A 14666-nucleotide genomic window follows, 5' to 3' on the forward strand; every position below is an offset into this window, starting at 1 on the left:
ATTGAACTCTATATCAAGTGGACAACCAGTGCAACGACTGGCACAGGGTAGAATAATTGGTGTAGAGGTTGGTGAGGAATATGATCCTGAATGCTACATTCAGGACGGATTGTGTACTACCCAATAGTACCATAATAGTACCATCATATCAATGTCCATATAATAGCATCATTCACACAGGTATAGCATGAACAATATCATTGGCTATATAATCTACCACCATATATAAAAGTCTATTTCATATAACAGTATTGTTATGGTAGTATCAATATACAGAGCCATGTAAAACTTTGGGCACCCCTGATCAAAATTACTGCTATTGTGAACAGGTAAGCAAGTAGAAGATTAAATGATCTCTAAGGGTACCATTACACAAAACGATTTACCAACGATCACGACCAGCGATACGACCTGGCCGTGATCGTTGGTAAGTCGTTGTGTGGTCGCTGGGGAGCTGTCACACAGACCGCTCTCCAGCGACCAACGATGCCGAAGCCCCCGGGTAACCAGGGTAAACATCGGGTTACTATGCGCAGGGCCGCGCTTAGTAACCCGATGTTTACCCTGGTTACCATCGTAAATGTAAAAAAAACAAACCGTACATACTCACATTCCGGTGTCCGTCAGGTCCCTAGCTGTCTGCTTCCCGCACTGACTGAGTGCCGGCCGTAAAGTGAAAGCAGAGCACAGCGGTGACGTCACCGCTGTGCTGTGCTTTTACTTTCCGGCCGGCAGTCAGTCAGTGTGGGAAGCAGACGGCTAGGGACCTGACGGACACCGGAATGTGAGTATGTACGGTTTTTTTTTTTTACATTTACGATGGTAACCAGGGTAAACATCGGGTTACTAAGCGCGGCCCTGCGCTTAGTAACCCGATGTTTACCCTGGTTACAAGCGAACGCATCGCTGGATCGGTGTCACACACACCGATCCAGCGATGACAGCGGGAGATCCAGCGACGAAATAAAGTTCCAAACGATCTGCTACGATGTACGATTCTCAGCAGGGTCCCTGATCGCTGCTGCGTGTCAGACACAGCGATATCGTATGGATATCGCTGGAACGTCACGGATCGTACCGTCGTAGCGACAAAAGTGCCACTGTGAGACGGTACCCTAAAAGGCCTAAAGTTAAAGATAACACATTTTATTGTCATTTGTTACATTTTATAAATTACAAAAAGGAACATGCTAAATTTTGGGCACCATGCATGGTTAGTACCTAGTAGCACCCCCATTTGTATGTATTGCAGCTAGTAAACACTTTTTGTAGCCAGCCAAGAGTCATTCAATTCTTCTTTAAGGCCATGTGCACACGTTCAGGATTTTTTGCGTTTTTTTCGTGTTTTTTCGCTATAAAAACGTGATAAAAACGCGAAAAAACCGCTAACATATGCCTCCTATTATTTACAGGGTATTCCGCATTTTTTGTGCAAATGTTGCATTTTTTTCCGCGAAAAAATCGCATCGCGGAAAAAAAAGCAACATGTTCATTAAAAATGCGGAATTGCGGGGATTCCGCACACCTAGGAGTGCATTGATCTGCTTACTTCCCGCACGGGGCTATGCACACCATGCGGGAAGTAAGCAGATTATGCGCGGTTGGTACCCAGGGTGGAGGAGAGGAGACTCTCCTCCACAGACTGGGCACCATATAATTGGTAAAAAAAAAAAGAATTAAAATAAAAAATAGTCCTATACTCACCCTCTGATGGCCCCCGAAGTGTTCCCGCCTCTCCGGTGCATGCTCTCTCTTCCGTTCCTATAGATGGTGTGGTTCAGGACCTGTGGTGACATCGCTGTCTTGTGATTGGTCGCGTGACCGCTCATGTGACTCACGCGACCAATCACAAGCCACGACGTCATCGAAGGTCCTGAACCACACCGGCATCTATAGGAACGGACGCCGCTGAGATCGGCTGTCTGCAGAGGGTGAGTATAACTATTTTTTTTTTATTATTATTATTTTTAAACATTCTATCTTTTACTATAGATGCTGCATAAGCAGCATCTATAGTAAAAAGTTGGTCACACTTGTCAAACAGTATGTTTGACAAGTGTGACCAACTTGTCAGTCAGTTTTCCAAGCGATGCTACAGATCGTTTGGAAAACTTTAGCATTCTGCAAGCTAATTACGCTTGCAAAATGCTAAAAAAAACAGCGAAAAAACTGGAAAAAAAACGCAAAAAAAAAAATGCGGATTTCTTGCAGAAAATTTCCGGTTTTCTTCAGGAAATTTCTGCAAGAAATCCGGATGTGTGCACATACCCTAAGGGATTTTCATCCATTCTTCCCTGGAAAATTCCCCCCCCTCTGTGAGATTCCTAGTTCGTCTTGCATATGTAAGGAGGTGACAAGGTGTAAGGAGTCCGTCAGGTGTCTTCCCCACCCGAGGACACTATGCACATGTATTCCGTGCTGCACCATGTCGTTTTGCTAATGTTGATGTAATGTACTGTCTTGTTTGTGCACTGTATTGTGATGCATTTGATATATGTAGTAGGAATAGTATAGAGGTTAGCACAGGAAAATAGTGGGGTTAGATTAGTAGGGCACATTAGAGATAAGGAATAGGAATATTATCTTAGGTTTAGTTGGCATAAGGGTTTTCAAGTAGGGAGAGGCTATAGAGCAGTGCAGCATGAAACGAGAGGCTATAGGCAGGCCCTTCCTAGTGCTCAGTGCAGTCAGGATGCAGCAGTGAACAGTGGGAAAGGACAGTCTTCCATCCATTGACATAAAGCTGCTGTGGCAGGAAGGGGCCCCAGGCTGAGGAATGTGCTGGCGGTCACCAGCTAGAACAGAGATCAACTCGAAAAGGATCCGAGGTATACGACCAGGGCAGGTGAAGCTGAGATGGTGAACCTGACACCTTTTCCTATTGAAGCCAGACCAGGGAATGGTAGCATGCTGGTGGCCTGGAGCACGGACGGAACAGGGATTGTTCAGAAGCAGGACAGGGATTGTCCAGGAGTGGGACAGAGATTGTCTCAAAACAAGGCAGGGATTGCTGGAAGGAGAAAGAGACTGCAGGAGAAACAAGGAAAGCTGAGGAAATGTCACTCTGCATAGATTATGCTGCATGTATGATGGATACTCTACTGCCCAGTAAAGTTAAACTGTTGAAAAAGGATATTTTGCTCTGAAGTGGTTTGTGGAGTTAGTGGATTGGGAGCCGGAGTGACAGAAGCCGAGGGGACTCTGACAGTAAACGTGAGTGTACTGCTGCACATGCAGCAGAAGAGACATTGTGTTTAATCTGTGGGGCACCAGTGTGTGGGAACACTACCACCCCCCTGGCTGCCTTAGACCTCTTTCAAACTTCCGTCTTTCAGCTCCCGTCACAATCCGTAGTTTTTTGAGAATGCAGGATCCTGCATTTTCTCAAAGACTTGTATTAGCGACGGATTGTGACGGATGGCATCCTGCGCTGCCCGTCACTGGCTACAATGGCAGCCTATGGGCGCAGGATGCGTCGCTGCCTGTGAAAAGCAGGAATCCAGCAACGGGTCCCCCCTTTTCAAAGAGAGCATGCGTGGAAGAATTTCCCGTCAGGGAAATTCTCTCTCGCTCTCTTTTTCTTTTAACAAGATATCATGTTAAAAATAAAAAAATCGCAATATTCTCACATTCCGGGGTTCCCGGGCAGCGTTACCGATGCTCCCGGGAACGCCGCTAGCTGCCGGGAGCATCGCTGCGCGGGAACGCCGGTAGGTGAGAATACTGCAAGTTTTTATTTTTTTAACCTGGTTTGTGTTGTGTATGCGTTTTCGAGGTGGAAAACCGCTGCGAAGACGCATACACAACAGGTGCACATAGGCTTGACGGGTCCGTCAGAAAGACGGGCCCAGTGCACACGTTTTCCACAATCTGGACAGGATCCGTCATTTCAACGTCTTGACGGATCCTGTGCAGATTTGGAAGACGGAAGTGTAAAAGAAGCCTTACACATGCACTGCTATTTTGAGGTCTAGCCACAGATTTTCAATGATGATCAGGTAAGGGGACTGAGAGGGCCATTGTAAAACCATGCACCTTTTGAGGTAGTTGCGGATTTTGACGTGTGTTTAGGATCAAAATCCATTTGTAGAAGCCATCCTCTTTTCATCTTCAGCTTTTTACAGATTATGTTATCTTTGCATCAAGAATTTGTTGAAATTTAATCGAATACATTTTTCCTTCTACCTGTGACATGTTCCCTGTGCCATTGGCTGCAACACAACCCCAAAGCACGATTGAAATTCTGTGCCCTTTTTTCTCCACACATACCTTTGATAATTGTGGCCAAAGAGTTCTCTTTTAACCTCATTGGTCTACAGGTCTTGTTTCAGAAATGCATCAGGCTTGTTTAGATGCTCTTTTGCATACTTCTGATGATGAATTTTATGGTTAGGACTCAGGAGAGGTTTTCTTCTGATGACTCTTCTTTGAAGGCCATATTTGTGCAGGAGTGAACAGTAGAACAATGTACCACAACTTCTAGAGTCCGCTAAATCTTTCTTAAGGTGTTTTGCATTCAAGTGGGGGGGTTCTGATTTGCCTCTCCAGCAATCCTATGAGCAGCCCTCACTGAAATTTTGCTTGGTCTTCCAGACCTTATCTTGATCTCCACTGTTTCTGTTAACTGCCATTTCTTAATTACATTTAGAACTGAGGAAAGGGCAACTTGAAAACGCTTTTCTCTTCTTATAACCTCCTGCTTTGTGGGCCTCCACCATTTTCATTTTCAGAATGCTAGGCAGCTGCTATGAAGAACCCATGGCTGCTGTTTTTTGGCACAAGGTTAGACGAGGCTGGATTTTTATAAAGATGGAAATTTACATCACCTATCTTTTCCTAACAATGATAATGAACAAGCCATAACCCTGATAGGCCAATTAATGTCTGAAACCTTGGTCAAAATTATCATATGTTCACACAAATCTCTAAGGGTGCCCAAACATTTACATTGGCCCACTTTCCTTTTTTTAATTTTTAAAATGTAAAAAAATGACTTTTTTGTTGCCTTAAATACAAAGGTAATGTATCATCTTTAACTTTAGACCTTTTAGAGATCATTTCATCTTCATCTTTATTAACTGTTCACAATAACAGTAATTTTGACCAGGGATATTCAAACTTTTACGTGCCACTGTATATTGAATTTCTCATGTAATGGTTTCATTTATTCTAGTGTACATACAATACTATTATTCTGATTGGCGTCCATATAAATAGTACCATCCATATTAGCAGGGCTGTCACCGGGAATTTCAGGGCCCCATACTGGCAAACTTTTCGTGCCCCCTTGAGATTCTGCCCAGGCTCCACCCCAGCCCCGCCTCCACCCTTCAAACCTTCCACAGACCCACTGCCAACTCTTGGAAAAATCCAACCATTGGAAACTGCAACGATCTGAAGAATGGGGAACTTTTATCCCGATTTTAAAATGCAACGGCAGGTGGGATGTCTGTCAGACCCCCACTAAACAACAAGTTCCCACCCTCAGGCCACGATCACTTGTTCAGTATTTTACATAATTTATTTGTAAGCCAAAATCAGGAGCGGAAAAATCAGAGGAAAACTATAATAGAAACATGTCACCACTTCTGCATTTATCACCCACTGCTGGTTTTGGCTTACAAAAACTGAGGTAAAATACTGACCAAATACTAAACGTGTGAATATGTCTTTGGGATAGGTAATTACTTGTTTACAACGTAGAACAGCTGTAAGTGCATATTTGCTACTGCGCATCGATCACAGGACAAGTAGGGGTTAAACGTCCAAGTAATTAATCTCTAATGTAAATAACTATCTTCCCCTTACTGAAATCTGAGAGAACAAGTGATCTCCATACATAACATAATCCACTATACCAAGACCAATTAATACCACATACAAGGTACAAATACTGTCACACCATGACCAGACTACATATTATCACCACACAGTGACCGAATAATACCACACATAGTGGATAAATACTGTCACACTATGACCAGACCACATATTATCACCACACAGTGATCAAATAATACCACATACAAGGGATACCACACCATGACCAGACCACATATTACAACATAATGACCAAGTAATACCACATACAGGGAACAAATACTGTCACACCATGACCAGACCACATATTATCACTACACAGTGACCGAATAATACCACACATATAGGGGATAAATACCACCACACCATGACCAGACTACATATTATCACCACACAGTGACCGAATAATACCACACATAGTGGATAAATACTGTCACACTATGACCAGACCACATATTATCACCACATAGTAATCAAATAATACCACATACAAGGGATACCACACCATGACCAGACCAAATATTACAACATAATGACCAAGTAATACCACATACAAGGAAAAATACTGCCATACCATCACCAGACCACATAGTACCACCGCATAGCAACTGATTAACACCACACAGAGAGGACAAAGACCACAGGCCACAAACAGCTGGAGACAGACCGGAGCAGCGGTGATACTACATGAAGATGCCACAAGGTGAAAATCAGACAGGAGACTTGGATTTAAAGCACCACTCCAGCACTGACATACAAAACAAAACACTGGAGTGGTTCTTTAATTATTCTCTGTGTTTTTTGCAGCAAAAACTGCAGCATTTCTTAGTACCATCTAAGTTAATGAGATTCCTGACGTCTCATGCACACGTTGCTTAGTTTTGCCTTGCAGATATGAAGCAGTTTCCAATCTGCAGCATATCAATTCATTCAGTGTTTTTCACCTTATCCAATGCAATGGGGGAAAGAAAAGCAAATAAAAAACGCATAAAAAATGCAAGTAGAAAATGAGGTAAAGCCGTATGCATGTCATATTGCGTTTTTCCTGCCACAAGACACGTTTTGATGTGGAAATGTCTGCAGCAAATGCTCAATGTGTGCACATACCCACATACAGCCTATTTCATACACACAAGTTCAGCTATATGCCATATATACACACAAATACACACATATAGGAATTGCAGTGCACAAATACACAGCCACAAACATGCAGTACAGGGCACAGTTATAACACATACACATTACATGTACTGTGCATATATTATACACATGTACACTGTGCAGAGGACTGGGCACCTATCATGCACCCTATGGCTATGTGCACACTTGCGGAAATTGCTGCGGGTCCGCAGCAGTTTCCCATGAGTTTACAGTACCATGAAAACCGAAAACTCTGTACACATGCTGCGGAAAAAAACGCGCGGAAACGCAGCGGTTTACATTCCGCAGCATGTCAATTCTTTGTGCGGATTCCGCAGCAGTTTTACACCTGCTCCATAATAGAAAACCGCAGGTGAAAAACCGCAGTGGAATCCGCACAAAAACCGCAGTAAATCCGCAATAAATCCGCAGGAAAAATGCAGTGTTTTTGCCCTGCGGATTTATCAAATCTGCTGCGGAAAATTCCGCAGCCCTCACAAATACGTGTGCACATAGCCTCAGTCTCAAGCAATGGGGGGGACTCGGGAGCATGTACAGCTCTGTGCACAGCACACTGCTCCCCTCCCCCTCCTGGTGTTTGCCGACTACTAGATGTGCTGGAAAGGCAGGATGTGTGGTTGGTGAGAAGCAATAGTGCTGAATAGGGGGCAGGGGGATTCGCATATACCCCATCCTGCTCTAAGAACAAACCTGTGGGCAGCAGAGACAAGGCTTCTTCATCCTGGAGACAGCAGTCTGCTGCTCTGCCCTGCAGGAGGCTCAGGGGAGTGGGCGGAGTCTGCACTGTCTGAAGATTGCATTGAAGCAGCCGAGCAGAGCAGTGAGGGCAGCAGAGCAGTGAGGGCAGCAGAGCAGTGAGGGCAGCAGAGCAGTGAGGGCAGCAGAGCAGTGAGGGCAGCAGCCGGAACAGAGCAGTGAGTGCAGCAGAGCAGTGAGGGCAGCAGCCAGGAAGAGCAGTGAGTGCAGCAGAGCAGTGAGTGCAGCAGAGCAGTGAGGGCAGCAGCCAGGAAGAGCAGTGAGTGCAGCAGAGCAGTGAGGGCAGCAGCCAGAAAGAGCAGTGAGTGCAGTAGAGCAGTGAGTGCAGCAGAGCAGTGAGTGCAGCAGCCGAAACAGAGCAGTGAGTGCAGCAGAGCAGTGAGTGCAGCAGCCTGGGAAGAGCAGTGAGTGCAGCAGCTGCAGCCGAGCAGTGAGTGCTGCAGCCAGAACAATGCTGTGAGTGCAGCAGCAGCCTGGGCAGAGCAGTGAGTGCAGCAGCCGAGCAGTGAGTGCAGCAGCAGCCGAGCAGTGAGTGCAGCAGCCGGAACAAAGCAGTGAGTGCAGCAGCAGCCGTAGCAGAGTGCAGCAGCCGTTGGAGCAGAGCAGTGAGTGCAGCAGCAGCCGGAGTAGAGCAGTGAGTGCAGCAGCAGCCGGAGCAGAGTAGTGAGTGTAGCATGAGCCGATGAGCAGAAGCAAGTGGAGAAATAGGGACTCATACGGCAGCAGTGGTACAGTATTGGGGTATCAGGTGCAGTAATAGGGACACATACGGCAGCAGCGGCTCAGTATTGGGGTATCAGGTGCAGTAATAGGGACACATATGGCAGCAGCGGCTCAGTATTGGGGTATCAGGTGCAGTAATAGGGACACATACAGCAGCAGAGGCTCAGTATTGGGGTATCAGGTGCAGTAATAGGGACACATACGGCAGCAGCGGCTCAGTATTGGGGTATCAGGTGCAGTAATTGGGGCACATACGCAGCAGAGGCTCAGTATTGGGGTATCAGGTGCAGTAATTGGGGCACATACGCAGCAGAGGCTCAGTATTGGGGTGTCAGGTGCAGTAATAGGGACACATACAGCAGCAGAGGCTCAGTATTGGGGTATCAGGTGCAGTAATAGGGACACATACGGCAGCAGCGGCTCAGTATTGGGGTATCAGGTGCAGTAATAGGGACACATACGCAGCAGAGGCTCAGTATTGGGGTATGAGGTGCAGTAATAGGGATACATACGGCAGCAGCGGCTCAGTATTGGGGTATCAGGTGCAGTAATAGGGACACATATGGCAGCAGCGGCTCAGTATTGGGGTATCAGGTGCAGTAATAGGGACACATACAGCAGCAGAGGCTCAGTATTGGGGTATCAGGTGCAGTAATAGGGACACATACGGCAGCAGCGGCTCAGTATTGGGGTATCAGGTGCAGTAATTGGGGCACATACGCAGCAGAGGCTCAGTATTGGGGTATCAGGTGCAGTAATAGGGACACATACAGCAGCAGAGGCTCAGTATTGGGGTATCAGGTGCAGTAATAGGGACACATACGGCAGCAGCGGCTCAGTATTGGGGTATCAGGTGCAGTAATTGGGGCACATACGCAGCAGAGGCTCAGTATTGGGGTGTCAGGTGCAGTAATAGGGACACATACAGCAGCAGAGGCTCAGTATTGGGGTATCAGGTGCAGTAATAGGGACACATACGGCAGCAGCGGCTCAGTATTGGGGTATCAGGTGCAGTAATTGGGGCACATACGCAGCAGAGGCTCAGTATTGGGGTATCAGGTGCAGTAATAGGGACACATATGGCAGCAGCGGCTCAGTATTGGGGTATCAGGTGCAGTAATAGGGACACATACGGCAGCAGAGGCTCAGTATTGGGGTATCAGGTGCAGTAATAGGGACACATATGGCAGCAGCGGCTCAGTATTGGGGTATCAGGTGCAGTAATAGGGACACATACGGCAGCAGAGGCTCAGTATTGGGGTATCAGGTGCAGTAATAGGGACACATACGGCAGCAGCGGCTCAGTATTGGGGTATCAGGTGCAGTAATAGGGACACATACGGCAGCAGCGGCTCAGTATTGGGGTATCAGGTGCAGTAATAGGGACACATACGGCAGCAGAGGCTCAGTATTGGGATATCAGGTGCAGTAATAGAGACACATACGGCAGCAGCGGCTCAGTATTGGGGTATCAGGTGCAGTAATAGGGACACATACGGCAGCAGAGGCTCAGTATTGGGGTATCAGGTGCAGTAATAGGGACACATACGGCAGCAGTGGTACAGTATTGGGGTATCAGGTGCAGTAATAGGGACACATACGGCAGCAGCGGCTCAGTATTGGGGTATCAGGTGCAGTAATAGGGACACATACGGCAGCAGCGGCTCAGTATTGGGGTATCAGGTGCAGTAATAGGGACACATACGCAGCAGAGGCTCAGTATTGGTATCAATATTGTATGTAGTCTCTTTCAATTAAATCTCACTTTCATTTGACCACGTGTGTGCCAAGTTTATCCACAACATAAGTATGGTTTGGGCACCTACTTGTGCACCACAATTTATAGTAGTGCCTACGGCTATCTTCCACTGACCATATGGCGGTAATATCTATGTTGGTCTTTATATAGAGATTATCTTCAGTAACAGCGCGGTCATCTGCTGAGGTTCTCCTCCAGTATAAGGGTGCATCACCCAATTGTAATGAAGGTTACCTGGTTAGGGGCCCACTCAGAAGCTTCGCCCCCCAGAACCAAAACCCTAGCTACGCCTCTGATTAGAACCTACCATATTAGTATCCAAGAACAGTGTCAGGCCTAGCAGTGTCGATGTAAAAAGTACCGGTCATATCAGTGGCTATGTTGTAGGACCATTCCTAGCCGTGTATATTTTATTACACTGCTTTTATCATTGCCATATCATAGTGCCTCCATACTAACATTTATATAATAGGACTATACATAGCAGTGCCCATGTAGCAGTATTCACCATGTTAGTCACCATATAATAGTACCAATTATATTAGTAACTCTATAAAAGTGCTGTTGCTTTAACCATGTAATGGCACGATCAATTCCTGTGTACATACAATAGTACCATTCATATTAGTGTGCATACAATAGTGACAGAATGACGGTGTATAGGCACATCCCTGCTGAATCACTGGTAAAGTGGACCTGTCACCTTTTACATTCTCCTGAATCCGGCCTTATTTCTCTTTTCTTCCAGCGCCTCTCCGTTCCTGAGATATGGCCCCCCGTTTCCCTGTATATAAATCTAGTCTCGATAGCCAAGTGGGTGTGGTTCTCAACTCTCCTGTGAGTGTTTTTTTGAGGGACACACACACTTGAATAACAATATTAGGTTTACATACAGGGAAGAGTGGGCCATATCTCAGGAACAGAGAGGCACAGGAAGAAGAAAAGTAACACCGGATTCAGGAGAATAGCGGCATTTACACCAGGTAAAATATTACATAATTATTCCAAATAACAGGTCCCCCTTAATGATGACATTTGGGGGCATTGTGAAGACCGTTACCCCGGTTATTAGGGTAACGACCTTTCTAGTCAGCCAGTGTGGTGGATCGTGTGACCCTTTATAAATATGGATGCTGCAGAATTTTAGGGGCAACTCTTCTTGCCTGTGGTCGGCTTCACCCCTCATCTTCCCAGAATCCCGAGCTGCAGGAGTAATGTGAGGGAGACTAAATCTGTCCTTGAGGCCACAGAGGAAGGAGAGGGTCGGGCCTGTCCTTGTGGCCATTTGTTATATTTCACCCCTGACAAGTTGTTTGTCTTTGAAGTAAATGATCATCATCACCTCTCAGACAAGTAACCTGCAGGTTACCCTTCACAGCCCCCACCCGAGGGAGCGACCAAATGTCCCCCCAGTCTGGGATCAGCCCAGGTCTTGTGCTTATAAATGGGCCTAGATAGGCTTAGCTACATTAGCTCAGCGGCCAGTATCACACATTAGTGGCTTAGATACAGCAGCTGAGCAGACATTATCACAGATTAATGGCTTAGATACAACAGCTGAGCAGACAGTATGATACACTGGCTTAGCTGCAACACCTATGCAGACAGTATCACACATTAAAGGCTTAGATACAGCAACTGGACAGTATTACAGATAAATGGCTTAGATACAGCAGCTAAACAGACAGTACGACACATTAATGGCTTTGATACTGTCTGCATAGGTCTATCTAATATTTATGGCTTAGATACAGCAGCTGAGCAGACAGTATCACACATTAATGTTGTAGACACATTAATAGCTTGGATACATGAGCTGTGCAGAAATAAGCACACAATGGCTTAGATAGCTCAGCAGATAGTATCACACAATAGGTTTAGATGCAACAGCTCAATAGACAGATTTGGATAGAGCTGGTCAGAAGACTACATCACACATTAAGATTTAGATACAGCAACTAAACAGACAGTGTCGTACAGGATGAGCTTGGATACTTTGAGCAGACAGTAATACACATTAATGGCTTAGATACAGCAGCTCAGCAGACAGAATTACACATGATGACCTGGGATGGATACTCCTCCTGACTGGACAGTGTCACCCAGGATACACTTAGATACACCTTCATAGCCTCATGAATAGCTGACGGTGTCATGGAGGGGTAGGAATATATGGCACCTGGTCTGTGATAATCCGCGCGGTGCGTTCCTGGTCATATATAGATGAGGCCGGCCTCTATTTCGGACCCCTTACTCCACTATATATAGGTGGGGGCCAGAACTTGCAGATGATGGAAAGCCGCCGCCTCGCTGGAGTATTTATAATTTACAGGCATATTTAAGATGATTCATAGAAATAGAGCGGGTGTATGGCAACAAGGGCAAACATGGAGGGTGGCAAGAGCAAGTACCGTACCCGTATACGACTGTGACGGAATAATCCTGGATAACCCCCATAACTTTACCATTCCTTTTAATTTTTGCATCGTCTGATCTCGATAAGCTGAGAAATTATCTATCCTTTCTTCCCAAGGGCATCTGATCACAGCAGCCATTTTTGGGAACTACAAAGCTATAATTTAGTCAGAGTCACCTGGACTTCATAGAACCTGCTCGCTCCTGCCCCTTGTGGCTGTACTAAATGCAGCAGTCGATCTCTGGCAGCCTAAGGCCGGTTTCACACGTCAGTGATTCCGGTACGTGTGGTGACAGTTTTCTCACGTACCGGAGCCACTGACACACGTAGACACATTAAAATCAATGTGTCTCTGCAGATGTCAGCGTGTTTTCACGGACCGTGTGTCTGTTTGAAAAACACGGAGACATGTCAGTGTTCGTGGGAGCGCACGGATCACACAGACCCATTAAAGTCAATGGGTCCGTGTAAAACACGTACCGCACACGGATGCTGTCCGTGTGCCGTCTGTGTGCCGTGCAGGAGACAGAGCTACAGTAAGCGCTGTCCCCCCAGCATGGTGCTGAAGCCGCCATTCATTTGTTCTCTCCAGCAGCGTTCGCTGGAGAGAAGAAATGAAAAATCATTGTATTTTGTGTTCTTTTGCGGTAGAAATACAGTAAATATCTTTGTCTCCACCCCCCTCCCACCCCCTGTGCGCCCGACCGCTGGAAAGAAAATACTCACCCGGCTCCCTCGAAGCGTCATCTCCTCGCCGCAGCTTCTCCTGTATGAGCCGTCACGTGGTGCCGCCCATTACAGTGATGAATATGCGGCTCCACCCCTATGCACCCTGGCTCCTGCTCCCGACTCTCTACTTCATTGCCCCAAGGTGAAAAAAATTACTACGAACAAGCCAATTCCCTTAAAGGGGTTCACCACTATATAAATAAAGTTAACTGATGAGCGCACAAGAAGAATTGACCCTTTACTTATACATTCCTTAAGTTACTAAAACAGAGCGCCAATTACTAGGACAGATGCCTTTAAATAATATAGCCATCACTGATGGAGAAGGAAAGTTTTAATTAGTTTGCATAGTTTTTGGGGATTTAATTAACTTTATCAGGTGACAATAATCTGCCAAAATCCTAAATATTGGCCAAATCGGTTGTAGACACACAACGATCATTCGTTTAAAGAGCTTAGTAACATAAGTATGTACACATTAGTGATTGTCCATGCGAACAATGCACCCTTGTTGTAAAACACTCCATAATTCCTGCACACACTTCACTACAAAGTGCTAGTCATCTAATTTTAAGTATCCATCGTCTCTGAAAATGACTCATTCTCTTTGAAAAATAACAGTAAATCCCGTTTAACGCGTTTTGGTCAGGTAAATGGCGCATAGTGATTTAAATTACTCCATTAAACTACACATATCACATCCGCACACTAGGTAGGAACCATATGCATTTTGGAGTCTTCATGACATTATTATAAACTGGTAAATCCACATAAGGAGGAAGCAGTACACCAAATCCAAATGCGTTTTGGGAATTAATGATCATTGTGTGTAAATATTGAAATCCCTATATGTAGGACTACACTATATAGTACACACATGCCAATCAACTATTCATAATCAACCATGAAACGGCGTGTACATGTTGAAATAGCTCTGTAAAAGACCACAAATATCATACGCAGAACTAGATGGAAACAAACGCGTTTCAGGCATTCATAACCTACACACTAAAGCACAACAACAAAAAATCCATGCTCAACATTTCGGACACTACATTTTTTGAATTTTCAACATTTGGGGCATTCATGATTATGAATGTCAACTTTGATATACAGTATTTATTAAAACCTACATGCTTTTTAGGCCTCCAATAATAATCTAGGGTCTGGTAATCAGCTAATTACAAGTGTTTTGAGGTTCTCATGGGCAATATATCCCTATACGTACAACTAACCCACACATGAGCCATATGCGTTTTAGAAAATCATAGCATGAATATTAAAAAAAATCCATACACA

At 45.4% G+C, this 14666-nt stretch overlaps 1 protein-coding gene across 3 annotated transcripts in view; it reads right to left on the bottom strand.

Annotated features, from left to right (window-relative positions):
- Positions 1-14666, bottom strand: part of CASS4 (Cas scaffold protein family member 4) — a 93067-nt gene that overhangs the window by 53537 nt on the left and 24864 nt on the right. The window contains exon 1 of one of the 3 annotated variants that reach the window (XM_077253155.1): positions 7675-7794. The exons of the other annotated variants lie outside the window; for them this stretch is intronic. Within the exon in view, the coding sequence (XP_077109270.1) occupies positions 7675-7704 (30 nt within the window). The 5' untranslated portion in view covers positions 7705-7794. Of the gene's footprint in view, positions 1-7674; positions 7795-14666 lie in introns of those variants that run through there. 3 annotated transcript variants of the gene reach the window in all.

This window comes from Ranitomeya variabilis, chromosome 4 (genome assembly GCF_051348905.1).
Source record: "Ranitomeya variabilis isolate aRanVar5 chromosome 4, aRanVar5.hap1, whole genome shotgun sequence".
Taxonomy (NCBI): domain Eukaryota; kingdom Metazoa; phylum Chordata; class Amphibia; order Anura; family Dendrobatidae; genus Ranitomeya; species Ranitomeya variabilis.